General features: G+C 31.1%; 5 protein-coding genes across 5 annotated transcripts in view; 2 read left to right on the top strand and 3 right to left on the bottom strand.

Moving 5' to 3' along the window:
• Window positions 1-1,477: 1,477 nt before the first annotated feature.
• Window positions 1,478-3,935, bottom strand: HELRODRAFT_175836 (hypothetical protein; the record flags this gene model as incomplete). The annotated part of the gene is made up of 3 exons (XM_009023217.1): window positions 1,478-1,577; window positions 1,652-1,868; window positions 3,812-3,935. The coding sequence occupies 3 exons, from the start codon at window positions 3,933-3,935 to the stop codon at window positions 1,478-1,480; spliced, it is 441 nt and encodes a 146-aa protein (XP_009021465.1).
• Window positions 3,936-6,844: 2,909 nt separating this feature from the next.
• Window positions 6,845-19,006, top strand: HELRODRAFT_134799 (hypothetical protein; the record flags this gene model as incomplete). Its single annotated transcript, XM_009023216.1, has 2 exons — window positions 6,845-6,982; window positions 18,947-19,006. Coding segments are annotated over 2 exons (198 nt in total), but the record flags the coding sequence as incomplete, so codon positions are not given.
• Window positions 19,007-22,321: 3,315 nt separating this feature from the next.
• HELRODRAFT_175833 (hypothetical protein) lies at window positions 22,322-23,096 on the top strand (the record flags this gene model as incomplete). Its single annotated transcript, XM_009023215.1, has 2 exons — window positions 22,322-22,368; window positions 22,613-23,096. The coding sequence occupies 2 exons, from the start codon at window positions 22,322-22,324 to the stop codon at window positions 23,094-23,096; spliced, it is 531 nt and encodes a 176-aa protein (XP_009021463.1).
• A 168-nt stretch (window positions 23,097-23,264) lies between these two features.
• Window positions 23,265-24,617, bottom strand: HELRODRAFT_175832 (hypothetical protein; the record flags this gene model as incomplete). Its single annotated transcript, XM_009023214.1, has 2 exons — window positions 23,265-24,057; window positions 24,517-24,617. The coding sequence occupies 2 exons, from the start codon at window positions 24,615-24,617 to the stop codon at window positions 23,265-23,267; spliced, it is 894 nt and encodes a 297-aa protein (XP_009021462.1).
• A 422-nt stretch (window positions 24,618-25,039) lies between these two features.
• Window positions 25,040-26,045, bottom strand: part of HELRODRAFT_175831 (hypothetical protein) — a gene marked incomplete at both ends in the record, with an annotated part of 21,391 nt that continues 20,385 nt past the window's right edge. Inside the window, 2 exons of the mRNA XM_009023213.1 lie at window positions 25,040-25,150; window positions 25,231-25,275. Of these exons, the coding sequence (XP_009021461.1) occupies window positions 25,040-25,150; window positions 25,231-25,275 (156 nt within the window). The remainder of the gene's footprint in view (window positions 25,151-25,230; window positions 25,276-26,045) is intronic.

The raw sequence follows: 26,045 nt of genomic DNA, 5'->3' as shown, positions 1-26,045 counted from the left end.
ATCTGATAAGTACTTAAGAAATAATTAAGATTGAGACTTATACATAAATGTGCAAATTTTAAAAATTATTCTATATTTTATAGGTATCCAGTGCAAGAGAACAAGATACGGAGATATATGAGAAAAGAAAGGGGCACGAGCAACTAGACGAGCAGCAGAGTTAGAAGCTTTACTTAAAGGATTAAAGAGAGTAAAATCAGGAAGACCATAGTAGAGCGAGTTATAATAGTCAATCCTAGATAAGATCAACGAAGTAACAAGAAGGAGAAGAGTAGGATCATCAAGAAAAGGCAAAAATTTTTTTTGTTCTACTTAGATGAAAGTATGAACTTCTAGCAACACTATTAATCTGAGAAGAAAGAGACATACTAGAATCAAAGATAAAGCCTAGACTACAAAACTTGTGAGAAACATCAAGAGTTTTAGAATTAGGTAAGATAATAGGAGGAATAGTAATAGAGTGTTTAGATTTATTAAAACGAATTAATTCAAATTTAGAAGGATTAAGTTTAAAACACATAGAGTGATAATTGAAGAAAGACATAGAGATAGATTATGAAGAACACTATTGAGATTAGATGGAGGAAAAGAAGTATAAATATAAAAATCATCAGCATATAGTTGACTAGGGAAGGAAAAGTTATTATTAATACGAAATAGTTCAAAGGTATAGAGTATAAGTAGAAGAGGGCCAAGGATAGAATCCTGAGGTACCCCGAAAGTAAGAGTAGATGAGTTAGAAGAAGATTTATTGAGAACAACAGAAGAAAAACCATTACAGAGATAAAAAGAAAACCAAGATAGACAAGAATCAATAATATTAAAAGAAAGATCTAGCAGCCTCCAAAGCTGCAAAGTTTTACTGCTAAGAACACTACAACTTTTAATTTGTTCGTTAATTTAAAAAATAATTATCTTTAATTAAATTTTCTAACTTTAAAACTACATAAAAAAAAGTTACATTGAAAATTTCAAATCCTAAATCGCAAAATTTTAATTCGCGTTTCATACTTTTTATTTACAGTTAATATATGGAATCTATTTGGTTGAATGAAATGTAGTCTTCTCTCATTGGTCGAACTTTATAAGATTCACATTTTATTTGCCGAATCATATCAAGCAAAATTTAAAAAAATTATTGAAATGAAATGAGATGAAAACCAAAATGTAATCACTTGTGTCAGCTACCATAATTATAATTAATTTATTTTTTAAATTTTATAAACTTGTAACGTTCTAAGTTCTAGTTCATCGTCCAAAACAAAAAAAATCAGATAAAAACTCTAGAAGCAAAACATCAGATATTGCCTATATTATTAAGGTTGTGACACTCAAAAATCAAAAATGTATTTCTCATATATTTGGATAATTTTTGCACGTGCTCATTGTGACATTGTTATTATAACTTCGAAAAGACAGAATTTTCTGTTATTAAATTTTTTTTTCATTTTTGAATAAATTTAGTAAATTGATAGATTTAATTTCTGGTGTAATGATTTTGTTCCGTACTTTTGGCCCAGTAGATTTTAAGCTGGACTGAATCAAACTTATCTTGTCGAGTGAGCATACAAAAATCGCTGTCATTTAATTAATTCATTCAATTTAAATTTTTCATATTTAAAAGATTCAAAGTTGAGAAATAATCGCTAACATGCCAATGAGGATGCAGATCAAATAGTAATCGTATGAAACTGTTTTGACGTTTGTTGGGCAACTTGTCATGAACATCTTGGCAATGACGGATTTAGACAACGTTGGAAAGGAGCCAAAGTTCGTGAAATATTGAAATTTGACGGTGGCCAAGAAATTCACCAAATGTTTGCTAGTCTGGCCAAAATTAGTACTTAAAAACGGTGTTTCTCTGTATACTAAGTTTCATTGAATTTTTTACTAGTTTACGAAGGTCTTCTTGCTCTCACTTTTTCTTAACTTGTGTTAAACACTATTTTGCTAAATCTGAGTTTGCTTTTTCTGGCCCTTATTTTTGGAAATCTCTACCTCCTTCTCTGACTACTTATCCGTCACTTACGAAGTTCAGAGCGGGTCTCAAGACTCATCTGTTTGCAAAATTCACCGAGGAGCGCTGTTGAACATCGCTTACAAATTGATTTTACAAATTGATTGATTGATTTAATTGATTGATTTAATTGATTGATTGATTAGTTGGTTGGTTGAATGATTGACTGACTGACTGGACTGATTGATTGATTGACTGACCGAGGCATCGCGAAAATAGCGTTTTTGATTGATTGATTGACTGACTGACTGAATGACTCGGTAGAATTCATACAATACTGCATAATATATGGTCTCCTTCCAACACACACCACACACACACACACACACACACACACACACACACACACACACACACACACATATATATATATATATATATATATATATATATATATATATATATATGTGTGTGTGTGTGTGTGTGTGTGTGTGTGTGTGTGTGTGTGTGTGTGTGTGTGTGTGTGCGCGCTAAACTATCGTTGCCTAGTGTTAAATAATAAACAGACGATTTTGTTTCACTGAAACTTAACGATTTTGGCACGTCAAACAGTAGCATACAACAAAACAAGCTACAAGAAAGAGCTCGTACACGTGGGTGCAATGAACACAACGCAGTGAGACCGAGAGACGGACGCAACAAAACACAACAGCTTGTAATTACCTTATCCTTATCGATGTAATTATTCATTTAACAAACGATAAGGTTGCTGTTGCAGTTAATAAAATAACGTGCACCGCTTAACAAACGAATGAAAAAGAACTTAATTCTCAATATCAAATAACATTAAGAAATATTTAACATATTTGGTAAGATTTTTTTGGTTTTCTATATCAAAAATATTAAAACCAATATTTGCATATTTTTAATAACTCATACGATTATTAAGTTGAAAAAGATGAATATGTACAATTTACCAACACCAATGAGTCGTGGGGTTAAACACGATTGCATGTTCTTCAGCATCATTACATTCTATTAAAATGGGGTTGCATGTACTTCATCAAATGATGTCGTTAATGGACAATGCTTTTACAATTTGCATTTAGATTTATAATTTGTAACAATAGTTACATAATAATAAAAATAATAATATTTATTATTATCGTAAGAACTAATATTATAGCTAAATTTATAGTACATTCGACAGCTTGTACTTTCTACCATCCTATAATTTATTCATTTACTGGTTGATTTTAAATTGTTTATTTGCTTGTTCTTTTCATATTTTATTCATCAAAACATTGCTGTTATATTATAGATTATTATTATTGATACAAATCTTCACTCATGCTAATATTATAAGTTTAGTACTTATTTTCATTTTAAGTTCACTACATTTAGACATTCACCAGTTATTTCCAATTTGTCGATACAGTAAACGGCTGCAGAGCTGCTCCCATCGGCGCTTGCAGCCATTGTGCTTGTTATCCCTTCCTTGGCCAGTTAAAAAAATTTTGTTCCAAACGAGATTTGGCGGTCGGGTGGTACATGCACCGGTCTGAAGCACGTGCCGTCTGTAGTGAATAGATCTCATAGGCGGCTGATGACAACAGTTCTGGGGTTTCTAAACGCTCAACCAGCAGTCAACAAGGTGACTTTCCTTAACTGAACCATCATAGACAACAGCATAGACAATTGCGCACACACATCACACACAACACCACACACAACACCACACACATCCCATCCCACACTTCCCATCATACACACGCACCACACAATAATCCAGGTACTCATGTTCCCAATGCTCTAAAGTTAGATATTACTCCACCCTGCAATTCAGTAGCACACTTTCACAGGCCAGATTGAGGTAGCGGCGGCACTTCTGTTTGTATTCCGACCTCAGATATTTCTCATTGTTTGAGGTGTCTGCTACTATGCTCATGTGCATTGCTTCGGCCATCGTTCTTGCCATTTTCTACTGCTCTCCCAATCGTTCTAAAGATTTATAGTTTGAAGAAATAGAAATTTTATTAAATCATTTACTGTCTTTTTCATAAGCATGAATTCATACATACATTAAACAATCACAATGCAACACAACACCACACGCGTGTGAAGAACAGCTGAAGAGACTCCACTCACGCAATATTACATCACACACACACCACACACAACACCACACACAACACCACACACACCTCATCACAACATATAACATACGATTTCTCGGTTAACATGATAAAACAAAATGATCAATTAGTCAAACGTGCTTACGCAAAGCCGTTAATTAAGTTACGTAATATTTAATTGACTATTCTAAAATTCCGTTATTATTTTGTTATGAACCTCTACAAATTTTAACTCTCATCATTATTATTGAACAGTAAATTATTTACCGTGTTCAAATTGCGTAACAATCAGCTTCTATAATTACGTAATTACTTTTAAATGTTGGTCGATTACATGCCGCTAGTTTCCACAAATCATTTTTTCAATTTAAATTTTATTGCCATTCGTTCATTTGGTTTTAGAATAATTCCTATTGGCTGATGGAGTTGTGAAGAACTACAGAAGAAGCTCCGCCCACATTTCATGCGTTGTTGTAGCTTTGAACGTTGACTGCATGTTGAGTTTTAAATGGCAACGACGTGCAATTGAGCGCCTTAATGGATCCAAGCTGAAAATATTACCGTAATTAGCATAATAAATTTATCAGCACATGTAATTGTATAAATATTTATGTAATTAATGTAATTAACCTAATTACTGATACACTTATTAATTTTAATTTATGATTTTTAATATATTTAAGCACTGTTCGTTTGCATTCTTTCGGGTTAGAACTGCATTTTTCAAATTTTATGTTCCTTTTTATAATTAAAATTGAGCATTCAAATGGTTGAGAAATGTTCCATGGATCTAAAGAAAAAAAGCAAAGTTTCCTTCAGCATTGAATCCATTGTCGGCATTGAGAAGAAGGCGTGCAAGGAGTGCGTGGGGCGTGACGAAGAATGTAGTGGTGGCGTGAGGAATGTTTTGGAAAATAACATTTCGTTATCTGGTAATCAATACATCAATGAAGATGCCACCAAAATCACTAGTAACAACTTCAGCAGCACAAACAACAGTAGTAACGATATGATAACGAACTGCGACTACAACGACGTCTTAACTACCAAAACTTTAAAAAAAAATGTCAACAGAAACAAAGTGGCCACTGACGGGAACAACATTGCTGCAGTTACTCACGATCATTTATTATCATATCAGACAAAACCTTTGAGAGTCTGTTATGATATTAACAATGTTCTAGCAAATAGTTCTACTGTATTTCTTTCTCAACGTAAATTGAAAGAAACAAAATTTAAAGAAACGAATGAAACATCAACACCTTCACTATCTACATCAACAATATCTTACAAGGATTTTTCTGCAAACTCCAACCAGCACAAAGCTGATGAAACCACAAATCCGAACATTTTTCATACCCTTTTAAGAATGCATCAGATCGAATCAAATGAAACTACCAACCGAATTGTCTACACGAACAATATAGATATAAATATTAACAAAAAATATAATGAGAACAACAATCTTAATGATAAAAATAAAATTGACGTTGATAATGATAACATTAATAACAATAATGATGAAACAGTTAACAGAAAAACATATTTCATCGGCGATAATTTCGAGAGTGATGACCTCAGTAAGCTCAAAGACAGCTGCAACAACGAAAACAAATGCAATATCAACAATCTCATCTCAGGCATCAAACCAACTTATGTCAACGCGCATTTCAAACAAAGACGTGATTGTAACAGGATTCACGAACTCGAGACAGACAGAAGTACAAGTCGTAACGACAACTCAAGTCTCAACAACAACTCAAGTCTCAACAACAACTCAAGTCATAATGACGACATGGGTCTCAACAACGACACAAAACTCAACACTAACAAAAATCTTCACAACCCAATTTTTAACAACAAAAGCATCAGTCTCAAAAACAACGATATACCAAATGCGAAAGTTTTTCGGGACATCATGTTAGCTTGGAATTGGAAGCAACGTTTGCAATTTTCACACAAGCATCCTCAAATTGGATTTGTTCCATCTCAATATCAGCACAACATCTACATCAACAATCATGACATCAATAAAGATAACATCATTTATAACAACATTCATAACAATAACAACGTTTGCAGCAGTAGCAACAACAATAACATCTATAACAATAATAATTTCGTAGATCAAATGATTTCAAAACATCAATTGGACACAGCAGCGGTCATCAACAGTCTTTGCCATTATCACCACCACCATCAACAACAGCAACAATCTCCTGCTGCTACAGCTGTTTTTATGATTTTAAAAGAGAATTTTTCAAAAGGTATTTTAATACGTTATTTTTTTATGTTACAAAATTTATTCAGAATTAATATTGTCAATATCGTTGTAACTTGCACGATCGTCAAGTTCACTGATTCCTGCTAGATAAGCTCAACTGCTTCAAATACAAACTTGTTTAAACGTTTATTACAATGCCAACGGTAATAGAACCAATGAATTATTCGCGAATCACAAAAGCGCTAGTTGTCGCACGATTGCCAACAATTCACAGTTGTTAAATAAAACAATTCATTTTATTAAATTTTTACCATGCTTTCTAATATTTTTGTTTCCGGTTAATTATTTTGTTGAAAAAATTAAATCGAAATGTTAAAATTTTGTTCTAATTTTTTTAAATAAGCAGGCGATCAGCATGATCCATCGTCCATGTACAACTACAATAATTTGCTGAATAGTTATCACCAATATCTTCGTCATCCATCATCGCTAGTGTCAGCTTCATCCTCTTTTCCCTCTACTCATGTGCGCAAGCCTAAACGAGTCCGAACAGCTTTTTCTCCGAACCAGCTCGTTCAGTTAGAAGAAGCATTTGACAGCAATCAATATTTGGTTGGACAAGAAAGAAAGGAACTGGCTCAGTCACTCAACCTCACTGAAACTCAGGTTATAGTTCTTTAATGTTCTTTTTTTACATTTGTATAATTCAACTCGACAAATTCTGATATCATGTTGGGGTTAAAGTTTATTTACAGCAAAGTGCTTTTTAAAATTAAATTAATCCACATGGTAATACCGCAATGATATAATACTTGTTTGTTGCATTGCATTTAATACTGAGTGGATTTAAAAAAAAGAATGGTTAACAAAATGAGTGAGTGTTCATTTACTGTAACAATGAACACGCGTCCAACTATAATCTGCTCGCCACGGGAGGTTGACAGTGTTATGTATGTATGTGTATCAATGGACAAGTGTGTATGTGTACATTAGTATTTTGTGTACGAACGGACAATACACATTGCGCTTGTATTGCTGTTTACAAACGGATGGATCGCTCATATACAATTTGTATGAATGTCTAGAAATGTGTATGCCTTACATGTGGGGAAGATGTACTTTTTAAAATTATTATTATTATTCTTATCATTGTTATTATTATAATAAAAACATTTATATGGCGCTTCTTATGAGTTTTTCAGCTGGTTCACAATTAATTCTTTTATTAGTTTAAATTTTGTTCTTTATTTTTCATATTACTTTAATATCTATTCAATTTTGCAATTTAACGAAATGTTTTCAAGTTTTATGTTATCTAAAGTTTTAATCATCTGAAGTTCTGGCTTTTTTGGACTAATGAATAAACCCGCCAACTAATTGACTATCAATCAAAGCAATAACTGAACATTCAATTAACCAACCATCAAACCAACCAATCAACAAACCAGCCAGTCAGCCAACCAACCAACATACCAAACTACTGACAAACCAGTCAACCAACTAACTAATCAAACAACCAACCAATTAACAAAACAGCCAGCCAATTAATTTTTAACAATTAAATAACTAACTAATTCACCAACCAGCTAGCAAATTAACCAATTAGTCAGCTATGGAACCAATTAACTGATTAATGAACTAATCAGCCAACTAGTTAACCAACCAGCCAACAAACTAACGAACCAGACAGTTAATTAACTAAGCATATGATCGGTTGAAGTTCAGCCGATCAGTTTGCAATTCTTATAGATAGCATGCATCTGTGTTCTCAGATGGGAATATTTATCTGTATCAACTTTTGAGAACATATCACTTCACACAGACACACACACACACCACACAACGCGCAGATAAACATATAAACAGATATTAATAAATTTAACCAATGCTTTATTTGGCATTGCGTTGCATTTGAGTAATTTCTAAAGTAAAAAAGCTGGTCATAAAATGTTCGTAAAAAATTTTAAATTTGGACTGTTTTGAAATGTGCTAAAACTGGGGAGGCTAAATTAAGTCATGGGTCTTTTACACGCAGTCCAACTACTTACTGCGACGTGTCCAATGATTAGCAGCGACTTAATGACCGTTGTCAGTAGCTTAATTATTGACTTTAGTTTTAATGTAAACATTTTAATCTGCTTGAGGTACCAAAATGTGTTTTAGAATGTTGATGTTGATGTCTGTGCTTATTATGTATTGGTACTTGTGTATTTGTGTGTACGTGTTCTTGCGTTACATGTGTTTTTTGTGTATGCATGTGTATGTGTTCTTGTGTGTATGTTTTTTTTGTTGGCGTGTATTGTTGTATGTGTGTGTATGTGCTTATGTGTATATGTGCTCGAGTGTTCTTTTAAATGAGTTGCCTGGGGGAATGAATGAAAGAAATGAGAGATTAAAGAAGAAAGACAATTGAACAAATTTCAATACGCGTTCAGCAAGCACAAGAATGAAGCGAACATGAGTACAACATTAAAATGGACGTTCGTATCAAAGTATGACATCAACAAAATTTCACGTTTTGACGATTAGATGGAAGAGGGAAAGTTTATGATGATAATGTTGGTTTAGGCTGTGATATTTATAGAAGGAAGTATTGATGGAGCTGCTAACAATTATTGTAATATTAATAATGATCATGACGATGGTAACGATGCAACAATGATAACGATAAGTGTTTATTAATATTAACGAAATTTCAGTTGAAAACGTTGTAAGGAGGAAAAAATCGAAATTAAAATAATGCATTTCTTGTTTTGAAACGGTTATTGTCAATTTATTGGTTTTTGAAAAGTCTAAATAAATACGATGTTCTTCAGCTATTAATATTAGGCGTGTCATTGACGCAACATTTCAATGAAAAACTGGCGGTCGTGCCAGCGTGGAATTGCGCATTCATCTAGCGGGAAACGAAAAGCGCATTGATATGAATAGAAAATGATTGAAATGTTTTACTTGCATATACGCTATCCATATATTGAACTTCTTGGTACAAATGAAATGAGGATGGATCTGTTTATTCTCTCACCAAGCATCTATCTCAAAGTTTGACAAAAAAATTTAACAAGAAATGACGAAATACAAAATGAAAATGCTTCAACTATTCCCCGAACTATGCATTTCTGCGTACAGTCGTTTGGTTGGAAATAATTTGGTCATAGGCATAAAGTTTGTGTTATTAGATTGTTAACAAAAGGACCAAATATTAAAAAATTTTAAAATATGCGCTCGTTCAAACATCAAATCTTCAACAACTTAACTTTGTGTAAAACTACCATGGCCATGTTAACTCCCATGAACTATCGTCGTGGCAAGCAGCCGGTAAGTGCTTGCAAGTCCAACTGCACTACGAACAAACAGTTTACATCGGGGGAAGAACGCAATTAATGCAGCAGTTAATAAAGTCGTCCGAATTTTTCTTTGTGAATAATCATTTTGATTGATGCTATCGTTGGAAACATCGAGACAAGGAATGCATGTATATCAACATCATTTATACGCAAGAACATCTATTATATATATATATATATATATAACGTATACAATACAGATATGAACATTAAAAAGGTATGTATATTGAACATGTATCACAAACACACACAGGCAAGCCCAGACTTGCATATCTAATATATTCAAGCACAGATATGCATGTATATTAAACATATCACAATTCCTACATTTAGCAAAATCAACCAACAACTTTTATCTTCGTCACGCTACGTTGAAATCTTTGTTGACCTTTGAACTTCTGACGCTTGCTTGTGATAATGCGTATGCATGTTATTTATTATAACCATTTAATCGATGCGTGTTTGATCTGCATGTTACTGAATGGTTAGCATATTCAAATTATATATACATATATATATATATATATATATATATGTATATATATGTATATATATATATATGTGTGTTGGGAGGAAACCATATTTTATACAGTATGACATTCTGCCGTTTTGTTGGCATTAATCAATTCAAAGTTTGTTTTTTTCAATTTTCCTTACTAGAATTTTCTGAAAATTGTTCAATTTATTGAAAATAGAATTATTATCCAAGTTCATCATGAAAATTTAATGAAACTCTTGTTATTCAAATTCATCATGCAGATAGGTCCTATTTTTGATTTTACAAATTATTTTCAGTGCATGTTTGGTTATTATAGTTTCTTTAAACCAAACCTGCACTGAAGATGATTTGTGAAAAATCGAAATAAGGCCTATCTGGATGATGAATTTGTATAAAAACAATTTTATTAAATTTTCATGATGAATTTTGATAATAGTTATATTTTCAACCAATTCAACAATTTCCAGAAAATAAAGGAAAATTGAAAAGACAAACTTTAAATTGATTAATGCCAACAATTTGGTAGAATTCACATTATATATATATATATATATATTATATATTATATATATATATATATATATATATATATATATATACTTATTAACATTGTAAAGTTAGTTTAAATTTTGGAAGATTAAGGAAAAATATGACCTTAGCAAAGTAAGTAGATGTTTCAATCGATAAATAATTTGTTTGTACCGCGTGGTTGGATGTAGTTGCGTTTGTGAACAGGCGTTCTTAAAAACGTTTGTGCTTTTTTGTTTGTGTGTGTATGTGAGTTTGTGTTCGTATGTGTATGTGTGTGTGTGTGTTTGTCTTAGTGTTTGTGTTCGTATGTGTGTGTTTGTGTGTGTGTTTGTTTATTTGTGCTCATGTGCACCTACTTGTGTGCATTTAAATATTTGAGCCTCTTATTGTTCTTGTATTTAGTTGTGCGGTGATTATGTTTGTATTTATGTTTGCTTGCCTGTATGAGTAATTTAATGTAAGGACTTGTTTGTACAGGTCATTGAACTTTGACCTTGCACATGAAAGTTGAAACTTTCCATAATACGCTCAAAAATTTTGCAACAGTTTCAAATTTATTTTTTACAGCAAACTATCAAACTTGAAGCTTCAAGACGGTGAGCTTTTAATGTTACTAAAAGGCTTTATTAAAAAATTTGCTTGCTGACCAGAATTCTCAAACACAAATTTGACTTTAAGGCTAAAAATACTTCTATCCATATTCACGGTTGACTTGCAGATATAATTCATATTTTCCGCCAATGAATTCATCCACTTTCAAATGAAAAAGACTCTGAAATAAAACGAACAACTTGTGCATTGTTGCATTTCATTCACGTTTCCGATTTTTATAATAGTAAGTATTCCCAGTGTACAATGAGTTTGGTCCGGTGGTTTGAATGAACGACTTCAGTGGCGGATCTAGGCAGGCCTCGTTGTGAGCAGTCTTGAAACTCCTTCAGACAGGACAAATTCGTTTTTAGGTACAAAATGCACCAAAATTTGCGTGATAAGCAAAAAATGTCGCCTGCCTAATCTTGGCCACACCAGCCCCTCGTAAAATTTTAAAAGATTTCAACATTTTAAAAATGTTGGTCACCCCATCAACGTTGTTTAGATCGGCCGTTGAACAACATCACCACTGCCACTTTATCATCTTCTTTCCCTCTCTTTTTTATTACCGTTATTTTTATCACCATGGTCGTCGTTGTCGTCACCATCAGCGTCATCATCGTCTTCGTTGCTAACATCATTCTTCCATGCATTTTATGTTTCAAATTTATCAAAATTTGTTAATATGGTAAAGTTAGTTTAAATTTTTTGAGATTAAGGAAAAATATGATTATAGCAAAGTTAATTTTTCAATCAATAATTAATTTGTTTCATCTTTATCGTTAACATCACTACTATCTTATTCTTTCCCCCTATTACATCGTACCGTTATCTTCCCCGCCATAATCACCATAATCATCATCATAATCATCTAATCATCATCATCATGATGATCCTAATCATCTTCATTATCAGGATCATCATCACCACCTGTCTATCCTGGTTGCTGTCCTACTGAACGAATAAATTGAGAAATAAAACAAACAACGAACGAACGAACGAACGAGTAAATGAATGAGTGAATGAATGAATGAATGAATGAATGAATGAATGAATGAATGAATGAATGAATGAATGAATGAATGAATGAAATGCTGGATATATAAAGGAATAAACAAATTAGTGAATGAATGGGTGAATGGATGGATGGATGGATGGATGGATGGATGGATGGATGGATGGATTGTAAATCAATATATCATTATTTCCTCCGCCACATCCGCCACATCCTTTCAATTCAACGCCATAAACACACTCATTGCATTTATTTAATTTATTAATTATTTAAATCATTGTTTAAACACTCGTAGCATGTATATGTGTGCGTCTGTGTGTTTTCGTCACCACCACCCTCACCATTAAATTACGCCACCCAAGTTCATCTAATCGAAGAATATTAAGAGAGTAAATAAAATTATTACGTCCATTCTTAATGATTAATTTCATGTCTTTTCGTTGAAGGTCGTTTAACGCCATTCAAAATGTTTTAATTTATTCGGGATTAAAAAATTCAATGGGTATTTTTTTGGCAGCATCAACACATTTTTTTACAAGTGGAAGAAACGGTATAAATTAGTTGGTCGTAATGAGCTTTTGGAAATAATCATTAATGTTTTTGTCATCATTTTGATCGCTATCAAGCCAGATCCTAAAATTTAAGCATGATTTTTGGGCAAAGATGAAAATTTATTTTGCATTGAAAGTCTTGAACGTCATTAAAACAAATGGATTCCGATTAGACCGATTGCTGCAAATTTTTAATAACCTAACTGAATAATTTTATGGACTGATTATCGAATAACCTTTTTAGCCTATTAACTTTTTATTAGCCTAACATTCTGTTCTCATTTTTAGTTATAATATATAGGGCGTAAACAGCCAATCAGTTTAACGGGGCTTTAACTAATTTTTAAAAATTGCTTTGTAATTTAATGGATCAATTCTTTCACGTTTGCTGCAACATTTGACTTATACCCAAGAAATATGATGAAATAGGTTGTTTATCAATTTCAGATTATAAAATTGCCATCTTGAGTCAGACAAAAGTCTCATCATTATTTGCTAAATAAAAACCATTAGCAGGATTATCTCCCTATTTATCATGATTCATGCCTTCTCAGTTAATTTTTCCGCATCTAGTTAAAAAAATTAGCACGTGTAAAGCTAGCATTGAAGTTTCAAAACAATCAAGCAACAAAAAGCAGAGAGGCTCCAACAACTTATTAGAACATCAAACAACCTTCCAGTGGTGAGGTCAAATGTAGATACTGAGTGGCAAATAAACATTTCATCTTACGCTCCTGTTTGTTATTTTTACTTTGTTTTTGTGTCGGTATATTTTGCCGCATATTTTTTCCTGTGTTACATATTTTTTTATATTTTCCTAAAAGGCTGAGATTGTCTTCAACGCTGACCGAAAAGTGAGCCGCAGGAGTTCCTTCAACCGATTTCAATTTTTGATAAAATTTTTTTTACAGTAGGCAAAGAAAACTTTTTCTTTCATGGCCGTTGAATGGCCAGCAGCCCCGCACCACCACCGCCGTTATCGTCACAGTTGTTACGTTGCTGACGAATTATAATGTTTCCTATTGAGAAGACCAACACAACCAGCTCGTCCGCACTGAATGAACTTTTTATAACCATTTCTAATATTAACAACAAACCTCAACTCGCTGTAAATGTGCATCAGACGGTAGGCTGGTTTTAGCAGAGTTTTATAATGGATGCTGCCATACATTACATTGTATTAAGTTATATTCTATAACAAACAAATAAACAAACACCAAACAAACAAACACACACACACACACACAAACAAACAATGTCTTACCAAGTTTGTGGTTTTTCCAAAAAATCCTGTATGACTCCAGGTTCATTCTGACCTTCATCTGTTTGTTTGTGGACATCAAGTTTTAACAACTTTATTACAATTTTCCGTAACAAATTTGCATTATTTCCATTTTTAAAAACAAAAGTTATTTGCCAAATCTATAGATTTTACGGGAAACTTGAATTTCACAAGCAATTCAGCAACAACGCGCGCACACACACACAAACAAACACACAAACAAACATTGAAATTCTTCCGAATGTCATTTTATTAGGATTATAATGCCAGCACACGATTTGGTTTCAAAATTTTTTAAATAATCTTTATAGATTCAATGCTTTGCATGTTGGATGAAATTATATTTTGTTCATTGGAATGGGGCATAAAAACAAAGTGTAATTATGAATATTCAAATAAGTAACTTATTACTTTAATGCAACAAAAGTGTTGCGTGCAGGTTAACTTCATCTGTTGACTCTTACCTAAGCCGCTGTATGGAGGAAGAAATAAAAATATTGGTTTTATTATTTCAATTATAAAAATCCTGTGAATAAACTATGAAAAAATAAATAAAATAAAATTTTATATTTTTGCCTCTTTTTTGAAAACCGTAGCGTTTGAAGCTTTGAATCTGAGCCGTTGTTTTTGCATGGGTGGAGAGTTTAAAACAAAAATGTCGAACGTCAATTTTCTAAGTGTTGTTTAACGCATTTTGTTTAGTTTTAAATAAAACTAACTGATTCATTGAAAAATCGTTTTATGATTATCATTTCGAATTGTTATAATATTGAAAAAATGCCAATCATCAAAATAATAGCTAGAAATACTAACAATAAAACTTTTAGCAAATAAATAACAACTAAGGGAGTCATAAATTTACTTCAATATTTCAAACTATGCTTTGAATTATTTGTTCCGATTTGTTATTTATTCCATAAAATGTAAAAAAGAAAAAGGGTTTATATTCTGAATGAAAAAGTGCTGATAGAATACATTAGAATAATTAATTCTACAACAAAAGTCTCCGTGATGGTTAATGGTAACACATTATTACACACGATGATAATAAATTATATTTCGTTAGCATTATAATAGTAAATAGAACTAAATTTAATTTGAGCACTTGACATATCATAAATATTGGATTTAAATTTCTTAATTGATTGAGAAAGCAGCCCTTGAGAACATTCGTTGCCCGAGGCAGTGAACCATCAACATGAGACTTTCAAACACTGCCTCACTAATGGCTACGTGCATGCATCCAACTTAAACCATATACATTAAACAATTGAATGTCAACAACTCAATAAATTCAAATTTATTATCATTCATACGAATGTACATTTATACAAATTTATTAACCATTTATACGAATGTACATACATACAGAATGTAAGACGTTTAAGTTTATTCTCAAATGTTCCGTACGCTGATAAGTTTACGCATCTTTTTGTATTCATTTATTGTTCAGATTGTTTTGTTTGTATACGGAAAATAAAATTAGCCTCGTAATTTTAATGTAATTTTTTAAAATGTTTTGTTCTTTTAATTGTAATAATCTTAAGAACATTGCTTAATAAAGAATGTTTTTGCATTTAAATTCAACAATTTGACAATTTGAATTCAACAATCCGAATTTAACAATTTAAATTCAAAAATTCATACACAATTAAAAATGACATGCTGACATGTTCCATAAAGGCCACATTCTATATCTATTGATGTTTATTAGTGTTGTCATGTTTTCAAAATGTTTAGAGTTGAAGCTTCATCAAATGATTGCGAAATTGAAACTTCATACTTTAACATGCGCCACGAAGTTCATGACATGAAGCATATTATTACAACATCAAATTCACCAACTTGAAAAACAAAGCACGCAATGCTTATCTGTTAACTCCATTTTTCAAACGACCTTAAACCTTTAATGGTCGAAAATTATACACCTTATAAGAGAATAGAGAAAACGATGGAAACGATACGATATTTATCATTTCAAGTAATCTTCTACTTTTCATACCAGGTAACATTTATATATATATATATATATTTAAATGTTCTCTCTCTCTCTCTTTCTCTCTCTCTCTCTCTCTCTCTCTCTCTCTCTATATATATATATATATATATATATATAGAGTATTGTATGAACTCTACCGAACTGTTTGCATTAATCAATTAAAAGTTTGAAAAGACAAAATATAAATTGAATAATACCAACAATTCGGTAGAATTCATACAATACTATATATATACATAATATATATATATAATACGCACACACGCCTATATTGGACATTCAGCGAGACTAATTAAACGTGTGATCGACAAGCAACAACCAAGTAAAGTACAAAATGGAAATAGAAATATTATATATCATAATTGAATCATTATGTTGATAAACATGACATGCGATTTTTTACTTAATTTTCTGTTTGCTTAATTTTCACTAACAATGTGTTTTGACTTTTTGAGAGCGCTTTATATAGCGCTTTATATATTTTTTTTCATACAGCTGAAAAATAAATTTTGTGTTAAATATTTTTTTAATTTTTTTAAACGATTATAAATATCATTTTTAATGAGAACACCATTTTTTTAAATCAAGTAAAGCATTAATGAAATAAAATAAAATCCAATAAAACATAATGAAATGAAATCTAATAATCTAATCTTAATAGTAACACAAAGAGAAATAAGTTTTAAACAAGTGATTGATTATTCATTACTGTTCTTCATTTGAAAATCAGTGCAATGATGATTAATAGTTTAGAGGAATGGTTAATGCATTGTTTCTCTCGAAATATACAGCAAGGATTATGATATCGGCAATTAATTAAGTCATTATAATAATAAAATCAGCCTGACTATTTTTAAATAAAAATAACAGTTAAAAGAATTCTAAAAACCTATAGATGTTATTTCAAAAGTTTTATTAAAAAGTTAAAAAGTAATTTTTAAATTCCAAAGTTGCCATTTTAGTGTTAATGGATGGTTTGTTGTAATTCTCTATCTATGAATTCTCTACTTGATTATAGGTTGTAGCTGTTAGAGATGTAAGGTGTAATTATTTTGTTGAAGATTTTGGCAATGGGGTAAGTGATCGCAGGTCGTAGAGGGTTGTTAGCTTTATGTGCTTTGACCGTTTGTAATTGGAGGTATTTAAAGCACCACAAATTTGATTGATTCTCCTGATGAGGAACATGCAGCTCCCTCCTAGATAATGACTTGATGTGTTGTCTCAATTTCAAATTTCTATCAACCATTTTATGGTCAACGCAATCAAACGCCGAACTCATATCAAGAAAAGCAGTTAGCGATATATTTTGAGTATCAATAGCTGAATAGACTTCAGAAAGAACCTGAAGTAGAGCTGTCTCTGTGGAACGAAACTGCCTAAAACCCGATTGATGAGCAGGCAGGTGCTTGTATCAGTTGCATCCAGATTGTACAGGTAATACAATGGCATGTTTGCACTGTAATGGAAAATTACCCAACCTTAAACATAGATTTACTAAACTTGTCAGAAATGGAGCAAACAGCAAATTGATATGCTTTTTGATGATAAAGGTCGGAAAAATATTTTGCTGACGAGAATTAGTCGGTAAGTTCTGAATTTCCTTTTTAATGTCTTCATCAGTAACAGTTTCAAACGTAAAAAATATCCTTTCTAGTTTAACCTCTGGAACATAAAAATTCAAATAATTTAAAGTTCCAGTATACCGCTTCGCATTAATTAATTTTTTCAACAAAGTAGTTCATAAATTGATTAGCCGTCAATTCTTTACAAGCACATCTAACTTTTTCATTACGAATTCTATATAGAATTGCATTTGTAACTTTCCAGAAACTTTTAGAACTGTTTTTGTTTTCATCAATGCTTCTACTCTCAAAACTTTTCATAGCTCTAATAAAATCATCAAATACGCTGACGACACCTACCTTATCATCCCATCATCTAACTCAAACACCATCCAATCAGAACTCGACTCATTAACCCCATGATCAAAACATTGCAATCTGTCACTTAACCTCAATAAATCATTCGAACACATCATTCACAATAGTCGTAAGAAAATAACATTACTTCCAGAATCACCCATCAATCACTCGCACAAATCAATTAAAAATATTAAGCATCACATTTACCTCTACGCTTAATGTAGCGCCTCATATTAATCACATCATCACAAAAGTTTTTCAAACATTTCACGCACTCAAAACACTCCGCTCACATGGTCTCAGAGACATCAAATTATTCGACATCACTGAATCGCTCGTCATCTCACACATCGAATGTGCAGCTCCCTCCTGGCCTGGTTTCGCTACACAACAACAACTTCAACAACTGCCATCTCTCATCAAAAAACTAATTTGCCTCAACTATCTACCTGCATCATATCCTACCGTCACTCAAATATTCAACGCACTCGATTCAAGACTGTTCAAGAAAGTAAAAAATAACAACAACCACGTCATCCAATTTCTACTACCACCAATCAAAACTACAACACACAACCTTCGTCAGCGCAAGCAAAACTATCAAGGAAACAACCCAATCTACATATCAGGAAAAGACCTTCATCACAAGACAACTCAAACATATTAGCACTCAATAAAACTTTATCATAAACCTGATTTTTTTTAAAGAATAACAAAAAAAATATTGTTATCCATTTTTAATATATATTATTTTTAGTTTTTATTCTGAATGTTTTGGATTTAATTATTTCATTTAATTGGAATATAATTGTTAAATTATTCTTAATCCAGTTTTTATTGATTCTGTACAGTTTTGTTGTTTTTTGAAGTTTATATAATATTTTGATTGCTAGGTAAAAGTTTGGTTTCAGAACAGACGAACGAAGCACAAGCGATCGAAGACGGATGACGATGATGACAACGACGATGACGACATCCCAAAAAGTTCTGCACCCTGCAACATTCCATTGTGCCGAGCCACCAGCCAGGAAGATGTTCTCGGGAAGATCAGTTGCGGCTTGGATGTTTCCGTCACGCATGGAACGACGGTTGCTGCTGCGGCGGTTGAAACGATGCAGATTGAGAAGCAGCAGCAGCATCAACTAGATCAACGACAACAACTACACCAAGACCGAGGACAAGGTAATCACAATCAACAATTTATTTCTAGCTCATCTGCTGAACGCACAACATATTCTAACAATCTTCAACAAACTCTTATTGGCCAGCCAGTTACGGATGAGTTACGACAGTCGCAACAGCAGCAAATGCAAAAACTGAACAAACCCCAACAACGACTTAAACACCAAAGTCAGGAAACCTCTTCAAAAAGGTTAAAGCTATCTCACCACGTCAACAGGTGGCGAGCAGATACAAATCAAATTTAAGTTTTAATTAAAATTGAAAGTCAATGTTGCCTGATTAGTTGTTTTTTTAACTTAATTTGTTTTTAACAATTTTTAGAACAAATAAAAATGACAATTTATTGAAAAAACTGTTAAACCAATTGTGAAAAATACTATTATACTGTCGAAAACTACCAAAAACTGGTTATAAAAAAGTTAGATATTATACTAAAGAACGGATACAAAATAAATAATTTTCATTATATATAATAAACATTCAAAAGTCAAATTTAAATAAATCTTAGGCATTAAGTGAAGCTTAAGAAGAACAAATAAACAGAGAACACGCATGTAAAAAATGAACATATTTATACAAACACCTATGTATTTTTGTATGTTATTAGTTAACGATGAAAAGAAACTTATAAAATGTTTTTTGTTAGACTTCATTTAAATAAAAATTAATTAAATCATCAAAAGTAACAAAAATTGCGAATGAATTCATCAAATTATTTATTAACTTCTCTTACCACTATAGACAAACAAACACACATAACACACAACACACCCAAAAAACGGATAAAAAAACCACACACATGCGGATACTCACATCCAAACTCAAACATTTAAAATATAACCACATACAAGCACCACACATACACCGAAACCTACACAATTACACACCCACACATACACAAACGTAAAATATAATAAATACTTCTCTATTTAAAAGTTTTCTCTGTTTTTGATTAGATAGTCATAATTGTTAGAAAAATATAAAAAATTGTTTTAATTATTAATTAACCATTGAAAAATTAAATGAATAAACAATTTATAATTATAAATAAATATATTTATAATTAAATAAATTGATGATTGAATAAAAAATGAATAAATAAATAGTATATATATGTGTATATATATATATATATATATATTGTGAAATTAGGATTTAGACCATATTCAATACAGTTTTCGAGAAAAATTTCGGCTGATTTTCTTGAAAACTGTATATATATATATATATATATATATATATATATATATATATATATATATATTAGTAGCCTGCATTTCAAAATAATTTTAGCACACGTTAATTGCAGCCATTCAGCAATATATATATATATATATATATATATGTATAGATATATATATATATTTATTTTTGGTAACAGACTATTGTTAACGCAACATTTCAAAAATTCAACACTACTTTCAACATTGTTCAACTTTTTCATATTTTTTTTTAATTTATTAATTTCCGAGAAATTAGACATTTTATTGTTTTTTTTAAATTTTTATTAAATAAATTTGCAAATAGCTATTTCGAGTTATAAATAACTCATCTTCAGTGCATTATATATAAGATATTTGATATAAAGGAACAAGTAATTATTAATTTATATAGATTATCTAATTAAAACAGAAAACCAATAAAGTAAATTTAATAACTATAAACAATATAAAACGCGATTTTTAAAATTTTTTCAAAATTTTTAACGGCAAGATTGTTTATATTATGGTTGTTAAGGTAAATATCAACGCTCAGCCGAGAAGCGCGAATTAATTTATTTAATTAACTATATATTATTAATATTATTTTGACAATATTTAAAAACATTATTATTATTATTATTGTTAACGTTATTATTATTATTATCATCGCTGTGGTTCTTCTTGCTTCTTGTGATGATGTTCCATTTGCAAGTGATATTTGCGCTGTGGGTTGTGGCGTTGGTATCTACATTGTTGCACTGTTATTGTTGTTATTGTTGTTATTGTTCATGCTATTGTTGTTGTTGTTGATGTTGTTGTTGGTGTTGTTGATGTTGTTGTTAGGGTTGTCACTATTGATGATGTTCCAATTGCAACTGATTATTGCGCTGTGGGTTGTAGCATTGGTATATACAATGTTGGCACTGTTGTTGTTGTTATTATTGATGTTGCTGTTGATGTTGTTGTTGGTGTTGTTGATGTTGTTGTTGAATTTGTCACTATTGGTATGATTGTTGTTTACATCATCAATATTGTTGGTGATAACATTGTTATAATTATTGCTGTTGTCGTAATTGTTGTTGTTATAATTATAATGATTGTTGTTTTTATTTAGTAGTCTATTTGAAGGTAGAATGTTGTTAGACTGTACTTGAATGTTCATGGAGGGATTTTGTCTTGTATGAAAATGATTCAGCTATTTTCATAACATCACTTTAACAGCATAACATCACTTTAACACGACACATGTTAAATAACACGCAAATAGTTTATTGCAATAACAACATCACAAACCTGAAAATAGTTATTTCGAGTTATAACCTAACAACAACATCAACAACACCAACAACAACATCAACAACAACAACAACAGCATGAACAATAACAACAACAACAGTGCCAACAATGTAGATACCAACGCCACAACCCACAGCGCAAATATCACTTGCAAATGGAACATCATCACAAGAAGCAAGAAGAACCACAGCGATGATAATAATAATAATAACGTTAACAATAATGATAATAATAATGTTTTTAAATATTGTCAAAATAATATTAATAATATATAGTTAATTAAATAAATTAATTCGCGCTTCTCGGCTGAGCGTTGATATTTACCTTAACAACCATAATATAAACAATCTTACCGTTAAAAATTTTAAAAAATTTTAAAAATCGCGTTTTATATTGTTTATAGTTATTAAATTTACTTTATTGGTTTTCTGTTTTAATTAAATAATTTATATAAATTAATAATTACTTGTTCCTTTATATCAAATATCTTACATACCTTATATATAATGCACTGAAGATGAGTTATTTATAACTCGAAATAGCTATTTGCAAATTTATTTAATAAAAATTTAAAAAAAAAACAATAAAATGTCTAATTTCTCGGAAATTAATAAATTAAAAAGAAATATGAAAAAGTTGATCAATGTTGAAAGTAGTGTTGAATTTTTGATATATATATATATATATATATATATATATATATATGGCTGAATATATATACATATATATATATATATATATATATATATATATATATATATATATATATATATATGACAAACTGATGCTATTAATATTTTAAGTAAACAGGATATAATCATTAATAAAATTGAAAATATTACTCGCACTGCAATAAATTGATGATGCAAATTCTAACAGTTTGAAGGGTTCCTTAAAGTACAGGGACAGAATACAGATTGGTGATTCTGGCGGTTTTAAAAAAGTCCAAAGACGGAACAATTGGGTGAAGCATGAAGAAAAAGTACCGAGAGTTGTCATCGGTTTTCATTCAGCTAGTGATTCAAAAATTAAGGAGAATAAACCTATCGTTTTTAAGATATTTTTTCACATAAGCAACGTTCGGAACTGTTCTGCGTCTGATGTCACTGAGCATCTAAAGAAAATAGGAATCGAGACGTCTTCTTGTTACTCGTTATTCAAAAGAAAAGATGAGAAGGCAGAGCTTAATCATGATAATTTGTCAACGTCTTATCGACTATGCGTTCATCAGAGATATTCCAGCTTGGTCAACAGCGAAGATATCTGGCCTGAATACGTAAGGATCAGAGACTGGTTATTCAACAACAACCACAACAACAATAATGGGCATGATATGAAACCGACAACTATGTCTGACAATTAACTATTTTGTTAACACTTGCTTATAACTTATTCTTGATTAATTTGTGGTTTGCTTACTTTTTTACGATTGTATGAGAGCGCTTTGAGAAGTTTCTTTTAAAGACGCTATATAAGTGTGTGTGTGTGTGAGTATGTATGTGTATGGATTAGTTTTTTCAATAAACTTTAACTACAAGTGGCTTCGTTTTTGTTGCAATTTTTCTACTTCACTTGTTAATTTTTGCAGTTTGCCCGTCAGCAGTTCGTTTTCTTTCATGACTCTAATGTATCTCTCCTCAAGTTTTTGCTGGTATTGAACCACGGAACATTTTTCAGTTTGCCAGCATTTTTTTTCACGGTCTAAAAGTTTTTGGCAGCATTTCAACTTGTCTTCCAATATCTTGATTCTTCCGCGCTCGTTCTCTCCATCATCTTTCTTTTTTTCTACTTCATATTTCTCTTTAGTTGTTCTGATTTTATCTAATATCCTGCTGCTGTCAGCGAGACGATGGCGGTCTGCATCACAACTGGAAGCCGCCGTGGGATCACTTTTGCAACCAGTCTCATTTTCGAACATAATTAACTTTTTGTTAATTTGATTTGTAGTTACTCCATATTCATAAATATCGTTATCGCTTAAAAATTTATCTCTATCAACATGCTTCATACTTTTGACATCAGTACAATAATCAGCGCTGTTTTTGCCGTCGAAGTTGATATTGGAATTTTTAATTTCCTCAGCATAACGTCTGCCACAACAATCGCTGCAGCCATCGACACTGTGAGTGTTGGGACGCGTGGTCACTGATGAATTTTTGGTTTCACTTTTCTGGCTAAGCATGACGTTCACGATGCTGCTAGCCACTTTGTTGTTTGATGTTGTTGATTCGTTGATGGAGCTGTGGAAGGCTTTGTAGTCCTGCATTGCTAACAAAAATGTTTCAGGTATTATTTTTCGCAAAATGGTGTAATGGTTGAGAAAACTAATTTTGATAAAAGTTAAACTTACGATGATGTTTGCCTTTTGATTCGAGTGAATCGTGCCTCACCACCACGCCTGTTCCCTTCCACCATCTCTCTCGGTTTTGCTTCCTCTTTAAACATTTTGTGGAATTTTTAAAATTATTCTTACGTAAGAATAGAAAAAAATTTAAGCTTGGTTTTAAAAAAAATTAAAATTAATATTTTATTGTTAACTAAAATCAGTTGAAAGTATTTTTGTCATTAAGTTCAGAATGCTCATATAAACATTAAGAAGAAATATTTAAACAAATTAAAAACTATCGACATTAAAGTATAAAATATAATTTGTTAACATTTTTCTTTACTTCTTCGCTGTTCTGATGACTCATATTTTCTCGATCATAATCAAAATTGCATTCAAGATCATCATCATGACCCCCACCATATTTATTGCATGTGTAACCGCCACTTCCTGCTACCAAAGCGTTGTTGCTGATTTTGTAATCCTGTGAGAAATATCCTTCATCATGTCTCGCTTGAAAATTGGTGGAAATTCGATGGTCGTCCCAAACAATGTCATCATGGAATTTTTCATTTATTTTGTTCCAAGTTGTAGAAGGCGAAGAAGAAGAAGAAGATGGTGAGGACGATGTTTGATGTTCTTTTTTGTTCTTCTGAAAATATTCAAAGATACAATTAACTTGAAGCGTGGAAGATAATTACATTCCTGTTGTTGTGTTGTCACATCAAAGATTATACACGAGCACATTTTTAATTTACTGCAACTTTTAATATGCATAATTAAGCAATGAACTCATATGGTGAAAAGTTGAATTAATTAACTAATTAATTAATTAAATTATTTACTTATTTAGGTTACGTTGAAAAAAAAACAAAAAAAATATTAAACTGATTTTGTTGTTAAATATTTGAATTTTATTTTGAAATTAATTAATTTATTTTTTATTGTATAAATCAACGTTTTTAAAAATATCGAAAACGTTATCCAATAACAATCTGGCCTAGACGTTTAAGGTTTCCTGCATCGTCAAACATTGACAGACATATTGAACTATTTGCATAAAGAAATATCTTTTTAAGGAACTCATCAGCCTGGAACGAGTTAGGTGGTCACAATAATGCACCTTAGGTTGTGGAGGGAGATGGAGAACAATATGTATATTTATACGTACTTTTACGAGCCGTCGTACTTGCATAGCAGGTCGACTAAACCTCACCTATATGTTTCATTTGATATCCATTTATTTATTATATACATGCATACATATATATATATATGTATGTATGTATATATATATATATATATATATATATATATATATATATATATTTTGGTAACAGACTATTGTTAACGCAACATTTCAAAAATTCAACACTACTTTCAACATTGTTCAACTTTTTCATATTTCTTTTTAATTTATTAATTTCCGAGAAATTAAACATTTTATTTTATTTTTAAATTTTTATTAAATAAATTTGCAAATAGCTATATCGAGTTATAACCTAACAACAACATCAACAACACCAACAACAACATCAACAACAACAGCATGAACAATAACAACAACAACAGTGCCAACAATGTGGATACCAACGCCACAACCCACAGCGCAAATATCACTTGCAAATGGAACATCATCACAAGAAGCAAGAAGAACCACAGCGATGATAATAATAATAATAACGTTAACAATAATGATAATAATAATGTTTTTAAATATTGTCAAAATAATATTAATAATATATAGTTAATTAAATAAATTAATTCGCGCTTCTCGGCTGAGCGTTGATATTTACCTTAACAACCATAATATAAACAATCTTGCCGTTAAAAATTTTAAAAAATTTTAAAAATCGCGTTTTATATTGTTTATAGTTATTAAATTTACTTTATTGGTTTTCTGTTTTAATTAAATAATTTATATAAATTAATAATTACGTGTTCCTTTATATCAAATATCTTACATACCTTATATATAATGCACTG

The sequence above is a fragment of the Helobdella robusta genome (assembly GCF_000326865.2).
Source record: "Helobdella robusta unplaced genomic scaffold HELROscaffold_35, whole genome shotgun sequence".
Classification (NCBI taxonomy): domain Eukaryota; kingdom Metazoa; phylum Annelida; class Clitellata; order Rhynchobdellida; family Glossiphoniidae; genus Helobdella; species Helobdella robusta.
Note: the sequence above shows the minus strand (reverse complement) of the source record. Positions and strands in the feature narration are given on the sequence as shown.